At 34.9% G+C, this 27,989-nt stretch overlaps 1 protein-coding gene across 1 annotated transcript; it reads left to right on the top strand.

Moving 5' to 3' along the window:
- Nucleotides 1-1,685: 1,685 nt before the first annotated feature.
- On the top strand, nt 1,686-27,783 carry LOC124373612 (peroxidase-like). Its single transcript, XM_046831968.1, has 13 exons — nt 1,686-2,638; nt 6,543-6,825; nt 7,671-7,879; nt 8,889-9,062; nt 9,844-10,037; nt 10,347-10,533; nt 10,882-11,079; nt 17,459-17,606; nt 21,843-21,999; nt 23,413-23,583; nt 24,667-24,865; nt 26,601-26,706; nt 27,508-27,783. The coding sequence occupies exons 1-13, from the start codon at nt 1,720-1,722 to the stop codon at nt 27,587-27,589; spliced, it is 3,027 nt and encodes a 1,008-aa protein (XP_046687924.1). The 5' UTR covers nt 1,686-1,719; the 3' UTR covers nt 27,590-27,783.
- The last annotated feature ends 206 nt before the right edge of the window (nt 27,784-27,989 follow it).

Consider the following 27,989-nt stretch of genomic DNA (forward strand, 5'->3'; position numbering starts at 1 on the left):
TAATGGAGTTATTAGAGCCAACTCATATTGTCTGCTGTCTGTCAATTGACCTCGAAATCATCATGGTAATTCACGTTTTAAATGTTACAGATAAGAATAGGTGACTCTTCCCATTGTTGACGACTCTTTGTGTGCTCGCTTCTCATTCTATTGTATCTGAATACAACTCATTTGATAATCAATGTAGTAAAGTATTAAGGAAGTCAGGTTTTGTTAAGGAGCGAACAACAGCCACATTGTTGTTGCTGCTTTTATTTCATTCGCGTTTGCTAACAAAGAGTTGCTAATTAATGTTAGAGAATCGTAATAATGGTCTATACAAAATGTTTGGAGTAATGCGTGGAAATTTACATTAACATTACATTAGAAGGTTTTAGGTTTTAGCAAACAGTAAAATACCCACAGACACTTTTTTTAAACTTCCGAATAAGGTAAGGACTTTTTTGATACTGTTATTCGTATGTTTTTCTGCATTTCACTTTGCACTGAACGACATCGTTTAACACATTTCCCACAGAATAAAACTTTCAGCATATATTGCCCCAACCTAATGTTCACTTCCTTTTACTATTCATTATAAAGCCAGTATAATGTTCGACCTAAAACTGGCTTTTTTGTATGGCATTGAATGTTATGACACTATTCCATAGAATAATTTGTTAGTCTTATCCTTATATTTTTCTTATGTGTTACAAATAAAAGATTTTTATGGAGCGCATCTCATCGATTGGTCATCACTAACAAGAAAATTCACGGTTTATTTATAGGTGTTGGTCATTCTGAGAACTATTAACGCAGATTAGCCCGTGACTTCTGTAAGGAGCTCCTGGAGTTTCCTTAACAATTATTTACCACAATTCACTCAAGGTCGATTGTATATCCGCGCTGTATACTTGCACGACGACCTGGTTATAATAAGATTAGTGCATTGCTATATCTTTTATTTATTTACTATTAATATCGCCGATATGTAAATTTGTTCATCTTTACTAAAATTATACATAGATCATCACAAAACAGACTTCAAAATTTCCTAACTTTTCTCTTTTTTTCTCTTTGTCGGTATCAAAACGTTGAAATTGTATACTTTAAAAATTGACTGTGAAATATTAACTCGCTTCTATCTGTGTTATGATAGTGATATGATATTGTTACGCATGTTATGATATAAATGCTTCGTTTATTCTGACAAAATGAGTGTATTTTGGGTTTACTTTTAAATTTGAAAAAGCGTTACAATTATTAAACGTTCCTTTCTAAGTTCTAAATAATTCTCAACATCTGAGATACAACTTCAATTCGCAATTTGTAAGGAGGAAAATGTGAGCACGTGTCTAATATGTGAAACGTATATTCTATTCGAAACAAATGAGCAAAGGCCTTGACTTTGCAGGCATACACGCGACCAGATTAACTGACCGTTAAAGTCTCCATCGTTTAAGTGTTGTAATCATGTAATCAAATATGTTGAATGCTCATAAAGTGTGCTGAACACTCTTTTACCACTTTCTCCTCACAAGACAAATCGAAGAATATTTGATTGTCATTTTATATACTATTCAAGAATACACCGTCATTCCCGTGTGGGAGTATTTAATGACGTCATGGAACGAAGCGAGGCTAGCGCAGCCGCGGGTGTGACAGGATATGTGTGACGCCATAGCTCCCACGCGTGTCTGGCCGTCCGCGTGTCAGCCACTCGCTCGCGAGCCGCTCGCCATGCAACACCTCCTGTTAGTGCCTCTCCTCTTCATTTTGAGGACGGAGGGTGCCGTGGAAGTCTTCCGTACCGACCTGTTTCCCGAACAACTGGAACAGCAGCAGATTCAATTCAAGCAGATCGCCCTCCAGCAGCAGCTGCAGAACATCCAGCGTCTGTTGCAAGTAGCAGCTCCGGCGGCTCAGCAGGACCTGCTCCGTCAGCAGCAGCAGATAAATTCGGAGATGAGCCAAATGCAGCAGAAACTTTTGATTTTACAACAGCGGATACAAGAACAGCTCGGCGGAAGGGTGACTTTTATCACAATACCAGAAAACAACGATGGAGTGGAAGTGAGGATTGTGAATCGGTTAGATAATCCACCAGTGCCAGAAGAAACCCAAGATGTAGAAAAGCAACTCTTCACACCTCGACCACAACAAAGCTTCCAGCAAGAGCAAAGGCCATCCAGTCAATTCCAACAGCAGCAAACACCTCAGAATCAGTTCCAGCAGCAGGGAATACCTCAGAATCAATTTCAACAGCAACAACGGCCTCAAAATCAACCCCAACAGCCAAGACCTCAGAATCAGTTCCAACAACAGCAGAACCAAAGACCTCCCATACAAAATCCACAGAACCAAAATGTTAATTTTCAAGTCCCACAGAACCAAGCACCAAACTTTCAACAGCAACAACCCCAACAACAGCCTCAGAGACCCATACAAAATCCGCAACCTCAGCCTCAACCACAACCTCAGCTTCCCTCAGATGAACCAACTCTACCTTGCTCAACCCTCTCTGGTGAAGCTGGTTTCTGCAGACCTCTTATCAAGTGCTTGTCTTTTTACGCTGAATTGCCGGAACTCAAGAAACAACCTTGTAAGCTGGGCGAAGGAGGGCTTGGCGTCTGCTGTCCTCGAAGGATGAGACCTACAGGTATTAAGTCTGTTAATTAATTGTAGTTTACACATCACTATTACAGTAAAGTGTTAAAACATTTTATTAACAATCAAAAGTTTATTGAGATTTTCTTTCATTTCACTGTTTTATAAGATGAGTAAGTGCTTAGACTTTCAAAACGTCTTCTAATAGAATGCATATGGTTTGTTCCCATTTCAGTATCAGTTACTGACACTTTAGTATTAAATGAATCCATTCGTTAAGAATTATAACGTACTAAAATAGAGTTTAGTTTTGCGAATTGTATTATTACAATTCCGCCTAAAACCAAAATCATAACACAAAATAAAATGCATTAATTGCGAATATATGAATGTTTATGACAAAACGTTGATTTTTATCACCACCTAATAATAAATGGTGTTACATATTTACATTGTGGTAACACAATAAATTTTGGAAAAATATTCAAAATGAAACTTATCAAATGGATAAATTGCTATAATTCACAGTGTAACGATGTTATTCTTATAGTAGTAAAATATGTATTTAACACTAGATAAAATTATATAAAAAGAAGCCGTCAGTTATCATTGCACTGATGAAGCCAATCAATGTACATACCGTGAAATTAAAGACGACGTGCGACCTCTAGATATTTATTTATAATACTTTCATATACTCTCAGTTTAACAGATAAAATACTGAATAATAACTTATAAGGTACGTAAATATCAGGCAAAATAACACAAGGTTGTAAAATGCAAACAAAATTTGGTATAGGAATAGAACATGACTAAGAACACATGACTCAGCTAAGTTGGTTGGCCAACCTTATTCAATATACATTTCCTTTAGATTTGTATAAAACTTCTCCTGATATTATGCTGTACATTGTACAATAAAAGCCAAAAGTAAAAAGTGTTTTAGAAACTCCAAGCAATTTAAACAATTTGTATTCCTACACAAGCATTTTTATTGATTTTATTTGTATTAGATATCTCTTAAGATGTTATGATTACGGCCGTTAAATTTCTAAAATAGTAGTTTATCAATTAGGCATCATATATATTGTCTTTTTTCCAGGTCATTTACAATCTTTGCTCATATGGAATTCATATCTCATAACGGTTTCAAAATGGGAATCCTACAAAGTTTTGAAAACAAAGAAATATATGATTGAGTAGTATGATTACCAAACGGGAAATATGACTCAAACATGTTTAGACTATTAGACATGTTTAGATTGTTAAGTTCCTTAACAATCGTTATGAAAATAATAAAGTGTTTGGGATGGCGATCATTTGCACATTAGATAAAATCTTTTATTTCAGCTACTATATGACATAAACCAAATATAAAATACGCTTATAAGCCTTGAGCGATTTCAAACAACGATTATATTTTAGTAAGTATTAAGTTTTCAGTATAGAGGCTCCGGGCGTTGAAAATTTCAAAACCCCTTCCTTAACTATTATGTATCGTAGAGCAAAACTATATTGTGTTCTTAAATCCTTGGGTCATTTTCAACTGCTGTTCTTATACGAGTTCGTTGCCCCACAAGATTTCAAGATAGAATTTACCTAGTACTTAGTTTGGGAGCAATACGAGTACTGACAACCACTGCTATAATTAATTGTTAAATAATTATAGCATAAACACATTTGGCATAATTAATTGTGTTTAATAAGCTATGAACAAGTTTATAAGCCATATCTATGTAACTAAGATAAAGTATGGCGACTCTTTTTATTAATTTGTAATGTACTTTTTCGTTTATTTCACTGAACAGCTCGATTAAATTATGTAAAATAATGACCTTTAAAATTCATTCTCATTTTTTTTATCTAGCATGTGTCAGCATACAGGTATAGAACAAATTAAAGTGTTTCCAAACTACATTTTTAGAAGCCACTTGTAAACTTATAGAGATATTTAGATTTTATGAAGGTATTAAGCTCGCGGAGCTCCTAAATGTTTGAAAACAATAACTTGACACGTCAAGGCCGTAGCCAAGATCACAACTAAGGGGGGACGGGTTAGGCAAACCACGGTCGTTCAGGTTGTACCAGTTGAGCACGAAAGATGTGAATGACGCCAGATTTTATAGAAAATTATGTATAATTATAACATAGTGCTAAGTATGTTATTACAATTATTTGCTTGACAAAATATTTTCATTTCAGTTCTGATTTTTCTTAAAGAATTTCCGATGGACGCTCATGAAACACAACCCAGTCAATATGTTCTCTCCCATTGTACTTTTCAGCCAGGTATATACCCTTCGAAGAGTACTGGAACATCGTTCAACTGTAGCTATAGTAGATGTAAAAGCACTATGATGAGGAGTGCATCCACATCAATATCATTTAATTTGTCTTCTGCTAAATCCTTCTTTTTCCACAGATTAAACAACAAATTTAATTCTGCAGAGATATTACCAAACTCATAAAACTCCATGAAGACCGCATTTTCCCCAAATCTTTTAAAATAATGTTTAGTATGTATGAAGGATGAAGATGGGATAAAGAAAATTCAGGTGTATTTTTGTGAAAGAATCTAACATTCAATGATAAAATTAAGGAGTCAAGATAAGGAGGTGACTAACGACCGTCTCCAGTATTCAATTTCAGTCCCAGATGGTGGATTACTTCTGAGTATTTACTTTTGAACTATTCGTGGAACTGTTAATTCAACGCCGACACTTTCTCCGCGGTACCATGTGATTATTTAAGAAATTCGTCAGAAATATCTTCAATTTATTGTCTATCTTCTTGATAACATGAATGTTTCGCCAATATGTGTCCTCACCTTAATCAAATCCATGTTTTTCTTCGTATAACGTTCACAACGGGTTCCCTAATCGCAGAGTACATTACAATCATGACTAAACTTGCTATGAAAATTGGTTTAGTAACTGCACAATGCACTGATAGACAAATTTTCTTGTAGTATAGTTTTCTACGACCGAGAGATGCTCTAGCATATTGACTATTTTAAGGAAGCTCTCTGAAAAATTTCTAATGCTTTTGTACTTCTCAGAACATCTGGTCTCACAGAGTCTTGTTAGAGTAGAAGCAGAATTTCTGCGGACTTTCGACTCCCGAAAGAAGGACATTATATCCTTAACTGTTGCAATTAAGTTTCTTATTTTCGGTAGTTTACTACCAATTGACCACAAGATTTAGTTTTTGGCTTGACCAATGGAAAATAAAAATTAATTTTTCTTCAAATTGGCCTGTACCACCACCTTCCTTTTCTAGCCTCATAGAACATCCGCCAAATCCAAATCCAACACCATTCTCCGCTGAAAGATTCTGATCAACTAAACAACTCTGAATTGCGCTAGCGATTAAAGGGGCATCTTGAGATTTCAGCTCAACATACCCTGCATATTCCTCTCTGATTTTTTCTTGATTCTCATCATAAAACGGCAATCTGATAGAAGGGTCTATTCCAATGATACGAGTATCTGCTGTTTCATTGGCCATTACAGCGTGAGCTTTTGCTTGTTTACAATCTTCAATAATTCTTTCTTTGATAACTTCGCCAAATAATCTTATAATTTCATTTTGAATTTTAGGTAAAGTGGACCTTTCCATCACCAGATTCAATTCTCAAAATTGAAAAGGTGAAAGAAAACTCCTAATATCCTTCCTTGTCAAATTATGAGTTCCTCAAAATATGATACAAGAAATAATTGATGAAAATATTTGTTTGTTTTCTTCAATCATGCTTTGATGGCCACTTTGAAACATTTGCATCAACTGGAACATTTTCAAGGAACGCTTTTGCAACAACTGTAATGTTTTTTGGTAGTGACTTCCAACGTGTTTTCTACAATCTCCATGTATGTATTTAAAATTCATGTATGACCATGAATGTCCCCAAAACTCCTTTGACTCCTTTTTCATTTTTCTTAATAAAGTGATTTTTGTAGGGGGCCCTAGCAAGAATAATGGCGTGCTGCGGCCGCCACCGCCTCCACCCGTGGTCATCCCCCCTTTCACACCTCAGCAGTTAAACCAGGCCGCCCAGGTAGCGCTCCAGCGACTCCAAGAAAGATTGAACTTCGTGGCGGCACTGTTCAGCGGAGGGGTGGTAGTGAACCCGAGCTCCGCTGCCGCCGCTCACCAAGAGTTCTTCCCTGTCTCCAACAATACTCTCCAGCGGGGCGAGACCGCGCAGAAGAACGTGGAGGCCAGCGTGGATCTCGTCAATGAGTGAGTGAGCAATTTATAGTTCTTAAAATGTGTTTCTTAAGATATTTTATTCTTTGAATTACTTTAACAGTAGGTCTTAAAGGGTCGACGATTTTAAAGGTTGGCTAGAGAGTAGGATGCATTGGTATTCTTGTGTCATCTGAGGACACTTATAGCTCCTTGAATGACGGAGTCTTTAAAAGTGGCCTGGTTACTTTTAGGTGGCAAACTGAAATAGTTTGGCATTCGTTTTGATTTTGCTGTCTTTATGTACATATGCGTGTTATGAAATAATTTTTTTTCATCAACGGTTTTAAGAATTAAATTTAAAATTTGGTACATGTATCATACTATTTTAATTATTTTTTGATTTTTAAAAATAGCTTCCCTTCAAAATCTTAGATGTCGAATTTCATGAAAACTAGAAGTTTTTACTAGTTTACAAAATTAGTAAGAGTTGTATTGTAAATACACATAAGTGAATAAATGTAACCTTCCATGGTTAAGTTAGCAATTATAAGCAAATTTTATTACTTGAATAATATCCCAATCTGTCCAATGAGAACATGGGGTATTCTATAAAGCTCCAAATAAAGTGATTTAGTGGTTTTCTTCTTCAATGCATTAGGATATAGGAGCAACTACAACAGTCTGCCTCAAGAATATCCCACCACTACTAAATAATAATTAATTAATAGGAACTCTAAGACACCACACCGCTTGGCAACATTGTCGACATCCAGGCAGCAAAAGTAAATGATTCAAAAATATATCTTTGAGCTATTCTCACAATGAAATCTGTAGACATTGCAACTAGAGGACCAAAAGTCCCCAAATCAGAAATATAATCTGGTAATATCTGATAGGTTCAACCTGAGCCCAGATCAAGGAAAGTTCGCCCTGCCGACGTTCAGCGTGTTGAACACCGTGATCGCGGACACTTGTCCTCGGCCGTCGTCTTGCCAGTCGACCAAGTACCGCACCCCTGACGGGTCTTGCAACAACCTCCAGCACGACCAGTGGGGCCGAGCAGGCGTCGCGCTCCAGCGAATTCTGCCGCCTAAATACGATGACGGTAAGATATCTTGATACTTACGGTTCAAATATACTCATAGAGATCAATACTATGATCTTTTCAACACACGGATAGCACAATAAGTGTTATAGGACGTAATACATTCAGAATCTCCGATTTTTAACTATTAATAATGTATTAATAATACTTCTAAATGTATGCAGTACACTAGATTATGCACAATATTTCTTGGAGCTTCAACAAACAGCATATCTAATCAAGCATGAAGAGAGTAATAATTCCTGAAAGATTTGTTGGAAATTCAGACTACTATTTGGTATATTTGAGAAAAAGATACATCAATTTTTGGGACAGTAATTAATATCTTTGCTAACGGCTGTTAGGCTTAGAAATTGAGAATTACAGTATGTTAAACTTCAATGTGTACAATTCTGGTCTTGAGTGCCATTTATATCTTCAGATAATATGTAAAAACAAAAAGGCACTTGAAATCACGCAGTGATAAGTACTTGAAAATATGAACCTCCTGACCCAACAAATCTGAAATTTTGGTATTTCCTAGTTTTAGGTTTAGGACGATTTTAGACAGGGCCATTTTATTACTTATTTGTATAGTTTTGGAAATCAGTTTCATGAATATTTGGACATTACATGGTACAGAAAGAAAATGTTTTTTTAAATTGTTTTCAAGAATAGTACCGAAAAACACTTAGTTCATATTCTGTTTCTTTACACAGTTACAATAATAGTTTTCATCGCTAGGAGCAAAAGTAGTTGTTGTTGGTGCGCAATCGTGTTTTACAAATGGGGCGAAGCTGAGGTTCCACATTGACAATATTAAATGTTATCACTACAAGTATATTTTACGTTTCATGTAAAGATAAAACCACAGTTGGCCAAAAGAAAAAATTATTAAGTGTTTATGATTATATTCCTACTTAAGAAGTAAAACTATTAAATACTAATTTTTATCAATAAATTCATTTTTAGAATTGGTTTGCCCATATTTTAATCCAAATAATGATCATGACTTATAATCATATTTTAGGAGTAAATGCTCCCAGGAAGACTATCTCTAATGGCCAAGAGTTACCCAGTGCTCGGGCCATCTCTACCAGAGTGGCTCAGGATGCTGACAACCCTTCCAACAACTACACCCTCATGGTGATGCAGTGGGGGCAGTTCCTCGACCATGATCTTACCCACACACCCATCAACTTTGGTTAGTAGTTAATAACCGACTTGTCTTGTCACCTATCGATGTTACTGTATTCCCAGATTGTATTATGCTTCTAAGTAATTTAAAATAAAAGTGTTATTCTGTACAAATAAACTATCTTGATCCAAAGAGAAGGAATAAAATACTTTCTTCATCAGGAAAACTTTTCATTTGTGTATCAGTGGTACTTTTTTGATACTTGAGAGATAACATTTTCTGAGTTAAAAAGTAGATATGCTTCTTCTTAAGTCTACTATAGTACATCAGTTAATAGTTTGAGAATATTCAATTACCATCCATTTAATGTTATTTTCAGTTGAAGCCAGGAGAGCTTTGAACTCATAGTGATAGTCTTCCTTCAATTATCTCTTTTGATAACAGATTTTCAAAATGTTTATGACTGGAATTCTCAGTAAATTGTATTTCAGCATTGTTGTACGGTTTATGACATGAACAAGTAGGTAATTTAGGTAAACATTACATGATCAAATTTCGTTAATGGAAATGTTCAGCGCTATCACAAACTGTCCTCAATAATTTTCCATTGCTCTTCCATATTATGATACTAGAACCTTTACTTGAAAAATATTCTTGTTTCTAATTTATAAGCTATGTTACCAAGTTTGATGGTGAGATAAAATTCGAGGAACACTCTTCAAAATTAGGGCAATTTTTTGCATCTGTGCTTCTCTCAATGAAACTAATACTAGTCCTGTATTTTAACAAAGATTTTCAGACTATTAAGTCAGGCAAGTCAAGTAAAGTCTCTGACATTTTGTCACAGGTCAGTCAGGCAGTGGGATCTCCTGCTGCAGAGAGGGAGTTCCTTTGGAACCAAACCTCCGGCACCCAGATTGCTTCCACATTGACATTCCTCGAACTGACAAGATCTTCTCTCCCTTTGGAGAGCGATGTATGGAGTTTGTACGATCTCTCCCTGCCCCACGCCCCGAGTGTAATTTTGGACCCAGAGAACAGGTATCATAAACTATAATTTTTTCATTCTTCTTCATGTAATTCCCAAGTTTAAGTTTCTTACTAAATTAGAAAACTGCGAGTTTAAATTTTAGTAATTAATTTCTTATGGGATTTACATGTAATTGTAATAAATGCATGTAAATGTAATGTGTAATATCTTGAAACCTTTCGTGTAAAAGATTTTCAATTAAAATAGTTTATTAGTTTATGAAATGTTATAATCATTCCATAACATGTTTTATTTTATATCTAGATCCATGAGTAACAGAGTTTTGGGTTTTAAAAAGTTGTGTTTTTGGTGGTTGACAGATGAATCAAATAACAGGATACTTGGATGGATCCAACATTTATGGCTCAAATATCAACGCTCAGCGAAATCTTCGAGAATTCAGAGGAGGCCGACTTCGTATCCAGAATGTTGAGGGCAAACAAATGTTGCCACCAAATGTCAATGAATGTCGAAGTCAGGACCAGAGATTCTCTTGTTTTCTGGCTGGTATGCTACCAATTATATTTTCTTCTACATTTACCAATTTACTAGTTACCAATTTAAGAAAATTTTTACATTATTTCAAATAAAAATTATCTCATTTTAACTGCTTGATTGCTATAAAGTGACATAATTTTTTTCCTTTCAATTACGTTTTGGAACTTCTTACAAAAACCTTATGGAAGTTTGTAGTTCTATATACTATGTTTTTTTACAACTGTATAAGGTTTATATTTCTTGTAATTTTTAAGGAAGTAGTTCAACTTTGCATTTAAAGATTCATATTAAATTAATTACAATTAACAATATAATAGGTCCTCTGTAAGTAGCCTTCACAGTAGAGTAATGTTGCAGGGGACGGCAGAGTGAACGAGCAAGTGAACCTGGCACTAACACACACTGTGTGGATGCGGGAACACAACCGAGTAGCTGGAGAGCTTTCCAGGATACATCCAGACTGGAGTGATGAGGCCCTCTTCCAGGAGGCACGCAGGATTGTTGTGGCAGAGATACAGCATATCACGTACAACGAGTTCTTACCGATTATCTTAGGTAAGGAGCAAGTGTTCTTTCCAAAGATACTACAAATTAGAGTGTGCTAGAGGAATACCCCTGCACCATTTTTTATGGCATTTTTTATAAGACTGACAAAATCTAAAGCAATAAAAAAACCTAAATCTATTAGTAGACAACACAATGTTTTGCTAAAAAAATTTATTCACTTCAACAAATAAAATTATTCAAAATTTTATATATATATATATATATATATATATATATTATACAATTTAAGGGGATATATAGATAAGGAGATGTCCTGACTGAGTGACTGATTCATCAACAAAACCCATGAAAGATAGAGACATGAAATTTGGTACACATGTTTATCTTGTGTCCTTATCTGTGTTCAAGGATTATTCTCTCGATCTCAAGGCTCCTTCCCATTTACCTCTAAAGTTGTAAAACTTCTCATATAAATGCATTGCAGCAAACACAAGTTACTAATTGAGAAAGCCTGTTAAAATGTAATAAAACTGTTGGTTCATAGTAAACATTATAATTTAAGAATACAATCATGTGTTTAATTAATTTAAGTACTATTGGAATTTCTTCACATTTATAGCTTAAATGCATAGAGTAAGCTTAAAATTAACAACACTTCTTGTTTCAGCCTTCTTTGCAATCACTGATGAACATAAAGATTGACCAGATAATATAATTTAAAGTTTTGATAAAAATGTAAATGTTAGCAAGTATACAGTTCTTGATCAGAACTGTCAAGCAAATATTAAAAACAAAGTTGTTAAATCTTTCTACAGAATTAGAGACTGTTATAAAACACCCCTTAGTTGATTTCTTTTACTAAAATAGGCTTCTTAGACCTGCATATGTATATATTTTATTGATCGGAGCTACAAAGCAAACTCAACTATGTCATTGAAATACGAGGGGTATTAGAAAAATAAAGGTTTCCCTATGCCGCCGAGACAGAATGCGATAAGTTGGGAGAAATCTGGCAACACTGTCTTACTCATCAGCTGTCCCTCTCTCTCTATCCATACCACTCGCGCCTCGCTACGTCCAACAGTGCCGACATAGCTGATTGACAATAGACAATAGACAATAGACAAACTCTTTATTCACAAGTCATCAAAGAAATGCAATGGTGTCAAGTTTTACATAGTTTAGTTTTTATTAAAAGTTCTGTTCTTCTCTTTTCCAATTCAGGAACTCATCCATGGAGTAGAAGGGCCGGTTGGGAGAGCCACCTGGTCAGCGCAGTCTTCAGTCTCTTTCCTTGAAGCTTTCGTAAGTCGTCTGGAAGATGATTGAAGAGTTTTTCTACCTATGTAGGATGGTTTTCCTCTCGAACAGGGGCGGAGTGGTTGTAGGGGCAGGTGGAAATTGGAAGCGTGGCGGGTGTTGTAAGTGTGGAGATCGTGGCCTCGTTGCAATTGCTCCCTATCAGCATGGACTATAACTTCTATGATATATAAGCCGATAATCGTTTATCACGCCATGGTGGGGGAAGGCTTCCCTACAGCTTTCACTTGGACCAAGGCTGGACATGATCCTGACTGCTCTTTTCTGTAGTAATCAGGATTTTTTTTCCCCAAACTGTAAGGCCATACCTTATGTGGGACTCAAATAACGCATGGTAGGCAATTTTTGTAGTTGCATCATCACTGGCATGCTTTATTCTTTTCAAGACGTATAAGCAAGAATTCAGCTTTTTGGAAAGTGTGTCAACGTGATTGTCCCATGATAAGTTGCTATCAATTGTCATGCCAAGGAATTTAGTGTGACTTTCCATTGACACATCAGGCAGTGCAGGAATGTCTTCATGCCTCCTTCCAAAAGCTAGTTGTTTTTGTTTTTCCTGTGTTGACTACTAAATCGTTTTCATGACAGTATTGATAAGCCATGTTGAGTGCAGTTGTAGGAGTTGATTGCCAAGTTGTTAGGTGATGATTCGGCCACTAAAAGTGTTGTGTCGTCCGCATACAGCAGAGGGGCACAATGTGTGCCCAAGTATTGTGGCATGTCGTTGGTCATGAGAATGAACAGGACTGGTCCCAGCACCGATCCCTGGGGTACTCCTCTGTTGATAGGCAGGGGCTTCTGATCTTACTGTATGTAAGTATTGTTTTTTGAGCGTAATTGAATTTCAACTGTCTGGCTCTTCCCGCTAGATAGCTCTTAAACCACTCTTTAGCATGCCCTTTGACTCCAAGTTGTTCAAGTATTGTGTGTGATCAATTCATGTCCTAGGCAGTCGAAGGCTTTGCTAAAATCTAGCATAATGCCAGTGACCATGTTTTTTTCTTTCCAGGTTATCAAACAATGAATTCTGCAAGTTGGATAATGGCAGATGTTGTGGATTTTCCCTTGATAAAACCGTGTTGTTTTGTCCTGTCAAAAGATGGTGCCGTTCACAGTGGTCCATTAATCTTTTCAAAACTACTTTCTCGATTACCTTTGAGCAAGTTGGGATCAACGATATGGGCCTGTAGTTAGTAGCTTCTAAGAGGCTGCCGCTTTTTAGCTTTGGATATACCTTACTTTGTTTAAGAGCTGATGGAAAATGCCCTTGAGCAAGTGATAGGTTTATATTATTTTGGTGAGGGGTGAAATCAGGGCTTTGCTGCAGTGTTTCAGAATTTTTGCTGAGATTTCATCAAGCCCTGCTGAGGTTGAAGGCTTAAGGCCTCAACCTCATGATTATTAGTGAAAGGCAGTTGGGTTAAATCATGATTTGTACTTAGGAGTTGAGTTGCGATCTGTTTTTTTTGTTGTTGGCTGTTTATTTAGGGTGTGATCTGCTATATTTGTGAAGAACTCGTTTGAGGTTGATTAGCTATTAGAAGGGGGTTTGGTCGTGATTTCTCCTTGTATGTTGAGTTGTGGTTTGAGAAGATTTTTGATATTTTTTTTTCTCTCTCATTGTTTATTAACTTGCCATAAGGCTTTAGATTTGTTTCCAGCAGTAGCTATGTGATCTGCAGCTGCTTGCTTTTTTACTGTTCTTAGCCTGATATCGTAGTCCTTTTCTTGGCCTTGCACATTTGATTTTTATCCGTCTGTGCTCCTGTCAGCTCGTATCTTCGGAGGCAATCCAGATATATTATTTTGAGACGTTTAGTTTCTTCATCTGAATATATTTGTGCTTTCCTCTTCCTTTGTCGCACGATCTTCCTTGGACACACTGTGTTCATGGCTGCAACAATGGTTTGATAAAAAGTTGTTGTAAGCTGTTTCTGCTGAGTCTGCGTTTTGTACGTTTTCCCCAGTTTTCTTGTTCCAACTGTGCCTTAAGAAAATTTAAATTTTCTGGTTTAAAACTCTGCGTATCATGTTCTTCTGGGATGACGGTTTTTATGTGTTTTATTTCACAGAGTTGGGCAGTATGGTCTGAGATTCCAGCGTGAATTACGGTTAAAGTTATTTGTTCCCTATCCAGATTTGTGCAGATAAAATCTATTGAATGACATGGATGTGGGGGTGACTCGTGTTGGAGGGAGTGGTAGCCTTGTGATGTTGTGGCTGCTTAAGGTGTTATTTAGCATTAGGTTGTCCCTAATCTGTTTTTCATCCCATCCACATTAATGTCCCCCATTATTATAATTGGGTGATTTTCTGCTTTTGTATCTTCCATCGTTGCTGAAAGTAGGCTTAATGCTTCCTCAAGCTGTCCTGCAGGAGTTTGTAGACGCCAAGAATGTACAATTGTCTTTTCCCCGATGTTAATTTAATCATTCCCATTTCACATAATAGTTCTTGGTTATTTTCTATGTCAACAGGCTGTACCAATGTTTCCAGTTCATCTTTGACAAATATGGCAACACCTCCTTTTTTGTGGTTTGTACGGCTGAAATATGTTTATTAGACAGTAGTTTGGTATTCTAGTGGTTTTTCAAGTTGGTCTTTCTTTAGCCCATGTTCACTTAGGATGAATAACATCTGGGTTTATTTCTTCAAGAAAGTGATTTAATCTGTTTGTTTTTGTTACTAATTTCTTGCATGTTTTGGTGTAGGATGTAAAGTATTTATTAGAGGATTTGCTGAACTTGAGGTAGCTGTTCGTCTTGCTGCATTGAGATGGGAAACTGTCATTTTTTTGTTTTAGGCCTCTTTGCTCGATTTCTCCTTGAACTTTTTCAGATGGCAGGCCTCTAAAAGATGTGCAACATGGCCAATTCGATAGTGTTCATTAATTTTCTTATAGATGTCTACATGATTAGTAAAGAAGTCTTCAAGGTTCTCTGTGTCCAACCGAATTAATGCTGTTATTGGCGGTTTCTTCACTGATGGTTCCGGTTTACTGATATATCCTAGTCCAGCCTCATCAACTGTTCTTCTTTGATGAGAAATTGCATCTTGGGGGGCATTTGTAGCAGCCGGTGGTTCTGCAGAATTGCTGAGCTGAATTTAATTCTGCGTTACTATGTTCTGTCTGTTGTGTTACAAGCTAGATGTTTTGGACCTATACTTGGCTGCTTGTAAAGATGTACTGTATACTTTCCTTGTACTCTTCTTGTTCGTTACAGGTTTTATGAATGTTTTCCGGGGTGTTGTTTCGAAGATGTAGCTCCCTGTCGTTGTTACCCTGCCAGATGCGAAATTCGTGCTGTGATACGTTTTTTAAATGCAAAACAGATTTTCATCTATTGAAATTCATCGTCAGTTAATCAAAGTTTATGGTGAAAAACTGCATATCAGTTTCAACACGTTCGGAAAATGGTGTAGAGAATTCAGTGAAGGCCGCATGGAAATTCACACAATGAAAACTGAAGTGGACGGCCTTCAGTTTCAGATGGAGTTGTTGAAAAAGTTGAGACAATACTGCTTGAAGATCGGAGAATCATCATTCACACAGGAACAACAGTAAACTCTGACAGATATTGCGACACATTAAGAAAACTGAGACGCGCGATCCAGAACCGCCGGAGAGGAAGATTGTCCAGTGGTGTGAAGCTTCTCCATGACAACGCTCGACCTCATGTCTCACGTCAAACTCAATAACTGCTTACAAATTTTGGCTGGACTAATTGTGCCCAATCCCCCCTACAGCCCAGACCTAGCCCCAAGTGATTATCACTTATTCCCAAAATTAAAGGACCACTTGGGTGGCCAACGCTTCAGTACCAATGATGAAGTCAAGGAAGAAGTTACTCAAAGGATTGACGGCAGAATTCTACACATGGGGATAGAAAAGTTGGAGCATCGTCTACAAAAGTGTTTAGACAGAAACGGTGATTATGTGGAGAAATAGCTTAACTTTGACGTGGTTAAATTGATGTATAACACTAAGTTAGAATTATAGAGCTGTCTATTTAAAAAAATCATGGGAACCTTATTTTTCTAATACCCCTCGTATCTTAGATTGGAGTAAATTAGAGTGGCCTAAAGTAGACACTTAATGATTGAAATAGCTTTTTTGGACCTGTGTATATGTATATTTTCTTCATCGGGGAAAGCAAACTCCAGTAAGGCACCGGAAATACCTTAAACAGGAAATAAATTAGAAAGGACCAGAAGTATATGCTTATTGACTGATGTAGACAGACTTTTTAGACCTATATATATATATATATATATATATATATATATATATATTGATCGTGGAAAGTATTAGAAACATAATTCATTCGAACCTGAAGTACAAATACATCCACAAAGCCTAATACAAAAACCATTTGCAATTTTGCAACATCTAAAGTTCTTAACCATAAACATGGAAATGAAATGTACTAAAATCTGCTTAATTCCGTTTCAAAATGATATAGAGCTCTATCATTTATTACATAATGAGTGTGTTAACTAATGAAAAGCTAAGGAATTTGACTTTGGGATTCCTCTGCACTAGTCAAAAACAGTAAAATTGTTACTGATTTAGTTTTACTAAACTAGTTCAATAGTTTATTGTGAAATACTGTATTTGTGAGAAATTCGAGTTATTTCACGGACACTTATAAACACTGTTTCACTGTCTGACTTCGAGAAAACACTGTTTTATAAACTTAAATACATACAAAATATTTAATAAAACAATATTTTTTCTGATCTTCTGCATTTAAATACTTCTAAAATTCTCTGTAAAGTTATAATATTGTAATTCAAAGATTTCTAGAACTAATAGAGAAGTATAAAAAAGTTGAGCTCATTTGAACAAATCACAGTAATGCAATTTGTTAAAAATAAAAATAAGGAACAAGCTGTAAATATTTGTATCTTTAATTTGGTTGATTAGGAATTTTTTTGTTATAAATTCTGTATGTGTTACTTTTGTGGAAGATTGAGTTTGCTATAGAAGCAGTTATCTACTGTACCTGTACACAGAACAAAGTGAATGATTACATAATAGCAATTAAAGCTATAACAACAGTTTGGAACTTTGCACTCACTCATAATTTAAGTTTTATGTTCCCAGGAAGAACCTACATGGACAAATTCCAGCTCTCCCCGAAGGAAAGTGGTTGGACCCGACTCTACGATCCAGAACTGAATGGAGGGATCACAAATGTGTTCGCAACTGCAGCCTTCAGATTTGGCCACAGCCTCATTCAAGGCAACTTCCAGTAAGTCCAGTAATCTCATATTAATACATTCACACTTCTTAGTTGTATTAGAAATTTTACATCCTTGGTTCTGGTCCAGTTTTTTTTTTGATAATTTTGTAACGCCTGAGTTTAGTACCTAGCACAGTCCCACCTGAAGAATGCAATGATCTCGTCATGACCTTGGAGAGTGATGAGAGTGCCATAAAAATGGCATTATGTCACCAAGGTCACAGAGTGTTGCTACTATGTCCAGATAATTGATGACGGAAAAACGCCTCAGAGACACCGCTCAGGAGTGAGTGATGAATGATACAGCAACAAATGCCATTGTATAGAACTGAGGTACAATCACTATGATAAATTATAAAAGATTACACAGGCTATTATCAACAAATTAGGCTATATCCATTATATGTAAGAATGTGCCTTGGTCATACTAACTCTACTTTTTAAACTTAGTAGTAGAAATCCAGTAATATGACCATGTAAGTTTCTCTCCCAATGCAAAATACTTGTAATAACACATTTTGTTATTGTTGGATTCAAATATCATAATTTTATTAATAAATTGTAATAACTCAATATTTATATTTTTCTTAAATATGAAATCTACCTAGTAAGGCATGGTAAACCAGGTAATTGTGTCAATGTGGTACAATGTTATATTTATGACAAGTTTCCTATGCTGTTAGTGACACTAAATAATGTCCTTGTAATAATCATACTTTTTTAATCATCTGAAGTTCTAGCCCAGAACCTATTAGATTTGAAAGTGAACCCTTGTCCCTGAGGTTATGAGCAGAGATGCTAGAAGCTACCCATCTACAAGGTACAAAATAAAATCACACTTGTTGTGGAACATCTATTTGGACATAATGTAAGAGATATAATATTAAGTCAAAGAATACACTAATACAAATCAAACTGATAACATGTATACAATCTTAAACAAATGTTCCATACAATTAAAATACATTTTAAAATAACAAGAATTTTTTCATCATATAATAAACAGTAAATTTAGGAATTTATTAGGGCAGTTTCTTAACCAATTTTGGTGAATAAAACCTCCATTTAGTTGACTAATTAAATTAGATGATTATTCAATAAAATAATAAATAATTAAATATTAATAAAAATATAAATAATATTAAAACAAATACAAAATTTAAATTAAAAGTAAAAGGTATAATAATTTTGTATGTTAATAAAAATAATATAAAATAAGGAAAAAACTTCCTCTCTACCTTACATTGCACGCTTATTTCGCCCTAGCAGGGGAGGAAGTTTTCAAACTAAGTAGGCAAGAGAGAAGTGTAATAATAGCAGGTTACACGACCTTTTTTTAATACTACCAACCAAAAATAATTCCTTTTAAAATATTCAAAAGAAAGACAAGTTTCATGTTCTTTGTTATTTGCATATCACACATTAGCAGTTTTAAGATTATTTTATACAACAGCGTTACTATGGCTACTCTCATATAGGAATGTTTTTCATCAAGTATTATCTATACACAGGGTTTGGTCATAAGCAATTCGGAATTGTGGCAGTTATCATTTTCAGGTTCACAGTTATGATGTTTATAATTTCCACTTGTTTTCCTAATGATATTTTATATTTCTTAACATTTTAAATAGATGAAACCTTAAGAGATATCTTGACATGTGTGGAAGCAAATATTATATTTAATTTGCTTACATTTAAAAAAATCTTTTGATGTGAATAAGCTGAGGTAGAAATATTGTACAATAATGTGAACAGCTGACCTCCATGTTGGACATTTATTATGAAAAAACTGGGTAGTTAATTTATTCAATATATGAATTATAACCCTTGCCCAACCAAACTTAGATGTAATTAGTTAGAAAATACGGTAGAATTATGTATTCTGACACTTCCTGTCCTATTGCCAAAGTTCAACCAGCATAAGAAATTTCACAGCCAACGTATTATATACCATAACAGGATATTTAATCAGCCTCTGTGGGCTCTATGACAACTTTGTATTGCATGTGTAGCAGTTTCTGATACGTGGTAAGTGGCATGCTATTATTGGACACCTATTTCCTCTTCCCATGATGGGATACTCTTCCTATACATGGGATCACTGACAATATTATTGTACTTTTATTAAAGAATCTACAAGTTTTGCTGCTACATATTAAAATATTTAATCAAACTTAAGCATGCCAATCAGGCCCGTGCTGGCCAGGGGGGACAGGGGGACGTGTCCCCCTGCGCCCTCGCCTTAAAGGTAAACCGGCGCCCTCTTGAAACTAGACGAAAAAGCCAAAAATCATTCGAGAAAAGAGCTAAAAAGGAAAAAGGAAACAGGAGAGAAGAAAAAGGTAGTCAGAAGAGGTAACCACGTGACATTTCTCAGCAATACAACATTGATTAAAATTGTTAAAATTCTTTGTGATGAAATTGTAAGTAATATGTATATCAGCTCAAGTGAAGGAAGCAGTAAACTTCTCCATTTTAATGGACACTACAATAGACATATCAGGAAATGATCAATGTTCATACGTTGTTCGGTTCGTAAACGGGAGGCCAAGTGCAGGAAAGACTGATAGCTTTACAATGTGTATCATCAACTAAAGCCGATGCTCTGATGGATTCTTTAGAAAATACATTGAAAAATGTCGGAATCCCAGTGGAAAATTGTATAGCTAATGCTTTTTGATGGGGCGTCAAATATGAGTGGCTTAACTGCGAAATTGTCAGAGAGAATTCCGAAACATATACACACTTGGTGCTACGCTCATGTTTTAAACCTAGTTCTTACTGATACAGCACAAATATTTCCTTCAACGATCACATTTTTTTGGTTTGCTCCAAGAGGCACAAGTATTTTTAAAGGAATAATTAAAGAGACAACAGTTTTATTCAGCAGAAATCCTGTTTTTAAACTCGGCGCTATTGGTGCTACACGTTGGCGGAGTAAGAGTGATGCTACCACTAAGATATTTGGCAGGATTGATAATTGGACAACAAGCACCCCACTTGACCCTTCACATCAAGCCAAACATGTATTCCATGAACTGACCGTAGCGTTACAAAAAGATTTCCTTGTCCCCTGAATTTAACACTACAGTCAGGAGTAGTGCAACAGGACTTCTTAGTAAATTTCTAGAGTTTGAAACAACAGTTATTGCAATGACCTTCCTGCAAAAATTTAAAGTTACTACACCGTTATCAGACTACCTCCAAACGAAGAATCTTGACTTTGCTCAAGCCTGGAGGCTAAACAGAGTCAGCAACTGAAAGACCTGCGAAATAGGGTTTTATGAAACTCTAGAAGCAGTACACACATTCGTTAGGAAATTCAATGAGAAGATCGAGGCGTCCTCAGAATTTGAGGATCTGAAAGATTTGATGATGGAAACTACATTCAAAAAGTCAAGGTCAAGGATAGTAAAAAAAAATGGCCGGTGAAAAATGTAGTGATGAAAGTGTTGCCTCTTCTCCTGAAGATACTTCTTTCAGGATAACTGTCTATAACTGTGTTGTAGACCACTATAATACAAACGATGGAAACTCGTTTGAGTTAAAAGAGTTAAAATGTTGTTTAAAATGTAACATGTAAGCCTTGCCGAATTGCTGACTGAGCGGGTCTACACATTTGCGCAGTGGCAGTGGGCGATTCTATAACGCAGTCGTGTTGGGGGAGGGTAGGAAAAGAGGAGAAGCTTGAAAACATAAACAACTTAATTAGTTCAAAGTGTTTGCAACTAACTACCATTTATTTCTTTCCCTTTTTCGAGGTATATACGTTCAAATTTATTAAAATTCATTCTTATTTTTTAAATTGATAATGCACAAAAATAAGCAATGTTCGTTCATTACAAATAAGGTAAAAAACGCAGATTTAAGTGGTTTATTAAATTTTTTTGTATCTTTGATTTGTATGCATTATTTGTAATATTTTTTACAATGAACAGGTCTTTGCTAAAGTGTAAATTTTCTTCGTTACTGCTTGAAGAAAAATGTGTGCTTGATGTAGCTTAAAAACACGTTTTTTAGGTGTTTATTTTTTCAAAAATTCCCGGGGGGACCCTCGGACCCCCTCGCCAACCTGGGGGGTTTTCCATACCCCCCGGTGTCCCAGTTGGTTGGCGCCCCTCACCACCCCCTGTCCCCCGCCCTTTCGACGTACCCAGCACGGGCCTGATGCCAATCAAAACTATCAACTAGATAAAATCTTTGGTTTACTCCTCTCATGAAATTAATGTTCTACCATATGTTCAGTGGCTATGGCAGGTTTGGTAACGTGAGGGAAAACCTTCAGCTCAGCAAACATCACTTCTCACCCTTTGTTCTGTACAAAGATGGGGCTGTGGACGACATGATCCGAGGATTAGCATCCCAGAGCTCCCAAAAGTTCGACAGATTCTTCACCAATGAGGTTCTTTATAATATTATATTTGTTTAAACACAAATATTTTTAATTTTAGTCTATTACATGGTAAAATAAAACAAAATTTGTAGAATAAACTAGGTAATATAGTAAAAACTTGGTGAGTAAAATCTCATATTTGAATAACATATCAATTAATGGAATCTACTACTTTGTTAAGAATCATACGAAGAAATGGCATACTTTTTAAATAACTTAAAATCCTTTTAAATGTCATTTAAATCTTTTTTTAAATAAATTATGTGTAAAACTAAAGTGAAGCATCAAATAGTAATATTACAATTTAAGGACGATTCATTCAATCCTTACAGTACTAAAAGTATTCAGTTCGTAGCCAAATGATCTCAATTCTTAATTAATTTGGAAACTTCTGAATGAAGATATGCATTCTATAATCACAAATTATCCAGTTAGGACATCTTACTTGTTATTAAAGAGTAGATGAAAGTTAAAAAATGGATAATTTTAAAGATCTTGTTAAAAAGAAATAGTTAGTTATAAAATGAGAATAAAGGTGTCAAACACTAGCTAAGTATAGGTTATGAGGGGATTGAAAATATGAAATATCCACAGCCAGAGGGAATTAGTGAGATGTAGAATGGAACTTCTGTCTTGCAGCACTTTTCTAGCATTCTATTAACTGCATACAACACATCAAGTTGAAAAGGAAAGCTGTCAAAATCACTCTTGTAACTTTCATTCTATGCAATGTTCCTCACCAGTTTCTTTACAACAAATACAAATATTTGGGAAATATTGTAATATAGGATAATATCTTAAACAGTATTTTACTAACCACTGTCAAAATATTGGTTTTTTTATAACTGTAGCTTTTTGCAGAAATTTTTATTAATGAGAAAACCTAAAAAATTAATGATCAATGTCAGTGAATTTTTGGTGTGTTATAACTCCAACTATAAGACATTATACACTTGTAAATAGTTGCCCTTAATTGGGTACTTCTTGAAAATATGGCTTGAATTGTCCAGAATTTCTCTCTTAAATTTATCCATCTACCATTTATTCCTGTGTGCATAAGTAGTAAGCTGAAAACAACCAAATATCAGCATGCATAATATTAATATTTTTTGTCTCATCATTACCAATAATGTTTTTTATTTAATTTATTTGATCATGTACCTATAGAAAGCTAATTGTAATTTAGATTTGTGATGATCTTGATACAGTTTTTATTACCTAACATTTTTACTTTTTATTCTTATAGTATTGAATTTAAACACACTTAGATGATTGTTATGATCTATTGTAAACACCATTTAAAAGTTGGCAAGTGGCAATGGTATTTTCCTGCTAGTGATTGTATATTTTATGATGCAATCATTAAACTGTTTGACATGTTTTACTGAGTCAACATTAGTCTCCTATAACTTACTTTTGCAGGTGACAGACCATCTGTTCCAAGGTGATCTTGACCTTGGCCTTGACCTGGTGGCCCTCAACATCCAGAGGGGCAGAGACCACGGACTGCCACCCTATAATGACTGGAAGGAAGTCTGTGGAATGAAGAAGGCCAAGGATTGGAGAGAACTTATTGACGTCATGGAGCCTCAGGTCTGGATGCTTTATACTTTAGGGTGTTCATAATTTGATGTTAATACTGTTTACATGAATTTTATGTAAAGATGTACTTTGTCATCTTTATGATAAATCATAACTATCCCTGTAAAAGTTAATAATTTTTTTTAATTAACTGGTGAGTAATTTTATGAGCAAGATATTTTTTCTTGTAAGTTATTATAATAGGTACAAATCTAGAATTTTTAAACCCAAGTATCCAACAGAAATGTACTAAAACATACCTAATGATATTTTAGTAAAAACAGATATATTATAAAAATGCAATAATCTGAGGTATTTTTCAACTTTTCAAAATTAGAGTGTTTAATAGAAATTGTCATCCATGAGCTGATAAATTTATTTTAGGACTTCAATTATTATGAATTATGACCTTATTGATATTTTGTTGTTGGAAATGTTTCATTATGTGAGAATTGTTGTGAGTAACCAATGCCTCTAAAATCATTATAACAAACCCGAGGGTAATATATAAATGAAAATTCAAAAAACATTTCTGCTGGAATTGGTGAATTTATCATTCATTGCTTAGTCACTTATTTCACTGTGCAGTAATTAAAAGGATTCTAAGTTTTTTTCTTACTTTTTCTCTTTTTTAATTATATCAAAACCTTCTAGGTTATGTGGGTGTGCTATTTATTTTATATGAAGTAGTGGCAGCTCATTGTTTAATGGGAGCCAAAAGATTCTATGTGTAGTCATGGGATTATAACATGAGGCTGCATAACTAAACCAAGCTAAAAGATGCTATTCGTAACGTAGCCATGGTAGGAAGGGTTTGACTCAATGTGCATGTTGAGTTTAGCTGCAGTTCACCTTCCTCTTTGTGCAACGTCTGGATTTTAGATGTTGCACTAAGAGGAAGATGAACTGGAGCTAAACTCAACATTCACATACCATAATATGTACTATGTTAAAAAGATTCACTATCATTCGTAATGTAAATTGAACAGCTGGTATAGTTTATGTGAAAAGATTATGCCCATTGTGTTCTACTATTAAAACAAAATGAATTATTATCTCATGTGATAATTTGGTGTACTGATTATGTGGTTTCAGAGTATAAACCAATTGGCAGCTGTGTACCCAACAGTAGATGAGGTAGATCTGTTCATTGGGGCAGTGTCAGAGAAACCTTTGGAGGGTGCAATGCTGGGGCCCACTTTTGTCTGTCTGGTGGGTGACCAGTTCGCTAGACTACGGCGTGGCGATAGATTTTTCTATGAAGAAAGTAACCAACCCTCAACATTTTCTAAAGGTAAATAAATATTTTATCAAGTTTACTTTGTAGCCATACACAGGATAGGGAAAAGTATAGTGAATTGTAAAAAATATAATTTGTATTATCAGTGGAAATATATGTCTTGAAACAAACTCTCATACCCTTCTAGAAAAAGTTTTTTCTTGAGATATCCATCCATGTGTGTTGGTTGCAGCAACCAATATTGTGTACATCTGTGCAACTCATTGGATATCCATGAGTGACATTATACTAACTTCACATATTGAAATATCGGGGTGAAAGCATCAGGGGTGGCGTGTCCGTTAGGCAAACTAGGTGGTCGCCTGGGGCAGCAGAATGAGGAAAAATTACAAAATTTGTAAAATTACTATACTTTTACTAAGCAAAAATGATAGATGAAATGAGTTTGTGTTACTTTGAAACTAGACTTTAATCATGATCAAACATTACTTTAAGTGTCAGTTATTTCTTGGTTACTGGTGTTTATGTCAGCGTGAACGCTTTAGTACTCTTAAAAATCTTGTTATCTTGACCTTTTATTTTTATCTCTTGCTAGTGGTCTGTGCAATTTCTCTAAACTAAAGTTTATTAACAGTCACGTTAATTCAAACATTACCCAGGAAAGACTTCAAAAACTATCTACTCTACCAATAGAACAAGGCGCAAATCGTAGATTTGAGTGAGCTCTTGTCAGCTTTCAAAAAAATTAAATTGTAAAACATTATTTAAGATTATTTAGGTAAATACTGTGTAAACTTTGGAAAATGATCTTTGTAATAAATTACAAATAGTTGTCTTTTGTGTATGTATTAAATTTGTATTTGGAATAAAATATACAATAATGTAGTACCCTGTTGTATTGGTAGTTAAAATATTATTATGTTTAAAACAATGCCTAGAAAAAGTTAAAGTTTTATTTTTGTTGTAGCTTTTCTATGTGGAGGTGGAGGGGGGTGATCAAGTTGGGGGTGGGGGCATTTTGCCTAGAGTACCAGAGTAGCATGTGTCGGCACTGTATGATTTGGTCAATAGGTTTATTTTTCTACTTAAGATGATTGTAGGACCTGGAGGAACTTCTTTAGTATTAAAGGTTTCTGCAAGCCTAAATGTAATGGACAACCATCCCCTACCTGCTGTGACTGGTAGAGGCTGAAGTAGAGATGACAATACCATGTGATCACAATAGTAGGCAGTCCCAATACTTATTCTTAACTATCCTGTCACTCCAGAAGCTGTACAGAATGTCTCATAGGCTAAAGAGCAGTGAGATGTTTTCTCAGGATCTTGTTCTAAGCCTACAATTCAATATTGGGCTGTGCAGAATAGATATAATGTGTAAGCTCTGGAAATACATTGTTAAAATGAGGTTTAATTTTTTTTATTTTAGGTTCAAATATAATTTAAAAACTAATAGGGACCAACATCCCAACAGTTAGTTTTTAAAAACTGTCTGGTAGTGTTGTAGTAGCACAATAATCATACAATGTCCAATATGTATAAATTATAAAAGAAAAAACTATGCCATAATTTTGGCATCTTCTTCTTTAATTATAAATTGTAAATGTTAATTTAGAATAGTCTAAAAGTTTAACTCTTTTATTCACTCAATGTTTTTTAAAGAAATCTCTTTGTTTGTAATATAGATTTATTAAATTTACGGATTGTAAATTGAAAAGTTTAAAATTATAAATTCATATGCAGTTTTAACATTTTTTGCAAACAAACTGAGAAAGTAATACGTTGTGAGCAGATCAGCTGGAGCAGTTGCGGAAAGCAAGTTTGGCCAGGATACTGTGTGACAACTCGGATGATATTGCTCTCATCCAGCCTCTCGCCTTCATTCAGCCTTCCTTTCTGTGAGTGTGAAACCAGTTTAATCAAACAGAAGTTAGGATCAAGGAAAATAAAGTTATTTGTCCTAGTCTTCCTGAACACAAGATAGTGTAATCAATAATCCAAATACTTCTACTACTAGCAATCTGACAATATTCAAAAATTATTTTGTTTTATTCTTGATTTGGAATATGGCCACTGATGTTCGTTCAGTTTTAAAACACAACAATTTATAATATTATCCTTAATATTTATAAAAGCACAGGTTAGATATCAAAAAAATAAATTGAACAGTAATTGATTACCAGTAAAACATTAGTAGTTTAGAGTTGCAACCTGTTGTCAGTGGTTGGTTATTTGGTGCAAATTTAACGTGACCTGTGCATTCAATATGCTGTAATTAAGTATCGTTTGCTGTTTAGCTTTGCTAATTAAGCTGCCATTTCTTTAGTTCCATTTAATAATTGGTGTTTATTTTAATAAATACGTGTCTTAGAGACAGTATGCATGGAGTCAACACACAACATATTTGTTGTAATTCTTATGCATATCACATCACTGTGGGAATTTTTACACACATCAAGTTATTTTTAACCTAGATTTTAGTTGTGCTACGTAAGTTATTCACCTTAAGAAGATATTAGATTGCAGGTCTTGTAACACAATGTTACTGATATCTTATATCAGGTAACAATGGCTAATCTCTAGAAATCGTGATAACTTCACCAGTTACAAACGTACTTTAAACAAAGAAATTATTGATTAATAATTGGTCTTTCTCTAAGTGATTTTAGGAATCTTATGTAAATTTGCATGTTCCACAGAAACCAAAGAGTATCCTGCTCCAGCGAGGCTATACCAAGAGTGCAGCTGCATCCCTGGGCCCAGGAAAGACCAGCTGCTTAAGAATCATTCACACAAGTAACACTTTCGAAGACTGCATTATGACAGAAAAATCCATTCATTTCATACTAATGCAAAAAATGTATTTTTATTTATTTAAAATAATCTTAGAGTAATTTACCAAGGAAATTACTTGTGCTTTGTTCGTTTTGTCCCTAAAGTTATTGTAATGAATTACAATATCTCTAAATCTTCAATTTATTACTGTTCCTTTCTTGAATGTGTTTATTGTTTTATATCTACAATAGCTACTGCGGCTTTGCATGTGACTTCCAACAGGTATGTCAAAGGCACATACTTATAATGTGATAAGAAATACTCTTCAAATTGACTGATGGTCACTGGAAGATACTCCAATCTTCTAATTAATTTCAGAGTAACTAAATTTAAGTTTAAAGAGGAA

Source organism: Homalodisca vitripennis, chromosome 1, assembly GCF_021130785.1.
Source record: "Homalodisca vitripennis isolate AUS2020 chromosome 1, UT_GWSS_2.1, whole genome shotgun sequence".
Lineage (NCBI taxonomy): Eukaryota > Metazoa > Arthropoda > Insecta > Hemiptera > Cicadellidae > Homalodisca > Homalodisca vitripennis.

Coding starts and splice junctions, on each gene's coding strand:
- LOC124373612 (XM_046831968.1), top strand. CDS start 1,720: ATGCAACACCTCCTGTTAGTGCCTCTCCTCTTCATTTTGAGGACGGAG. Junction 6,826..7,670: donor AGCGTGGATCTCGTCAATGA/GTGAGTGAGCAA, acceptor AATATCTGATAG/GTTCAACCTGAGCCCAGATC. Junction 11,080..17,458: donor GTTCTTACCGATTATCTTAG/GTAAGGAGCAAG, acceptor TTATGTTCCCAG/GAAGAACCTACATGGACAAA.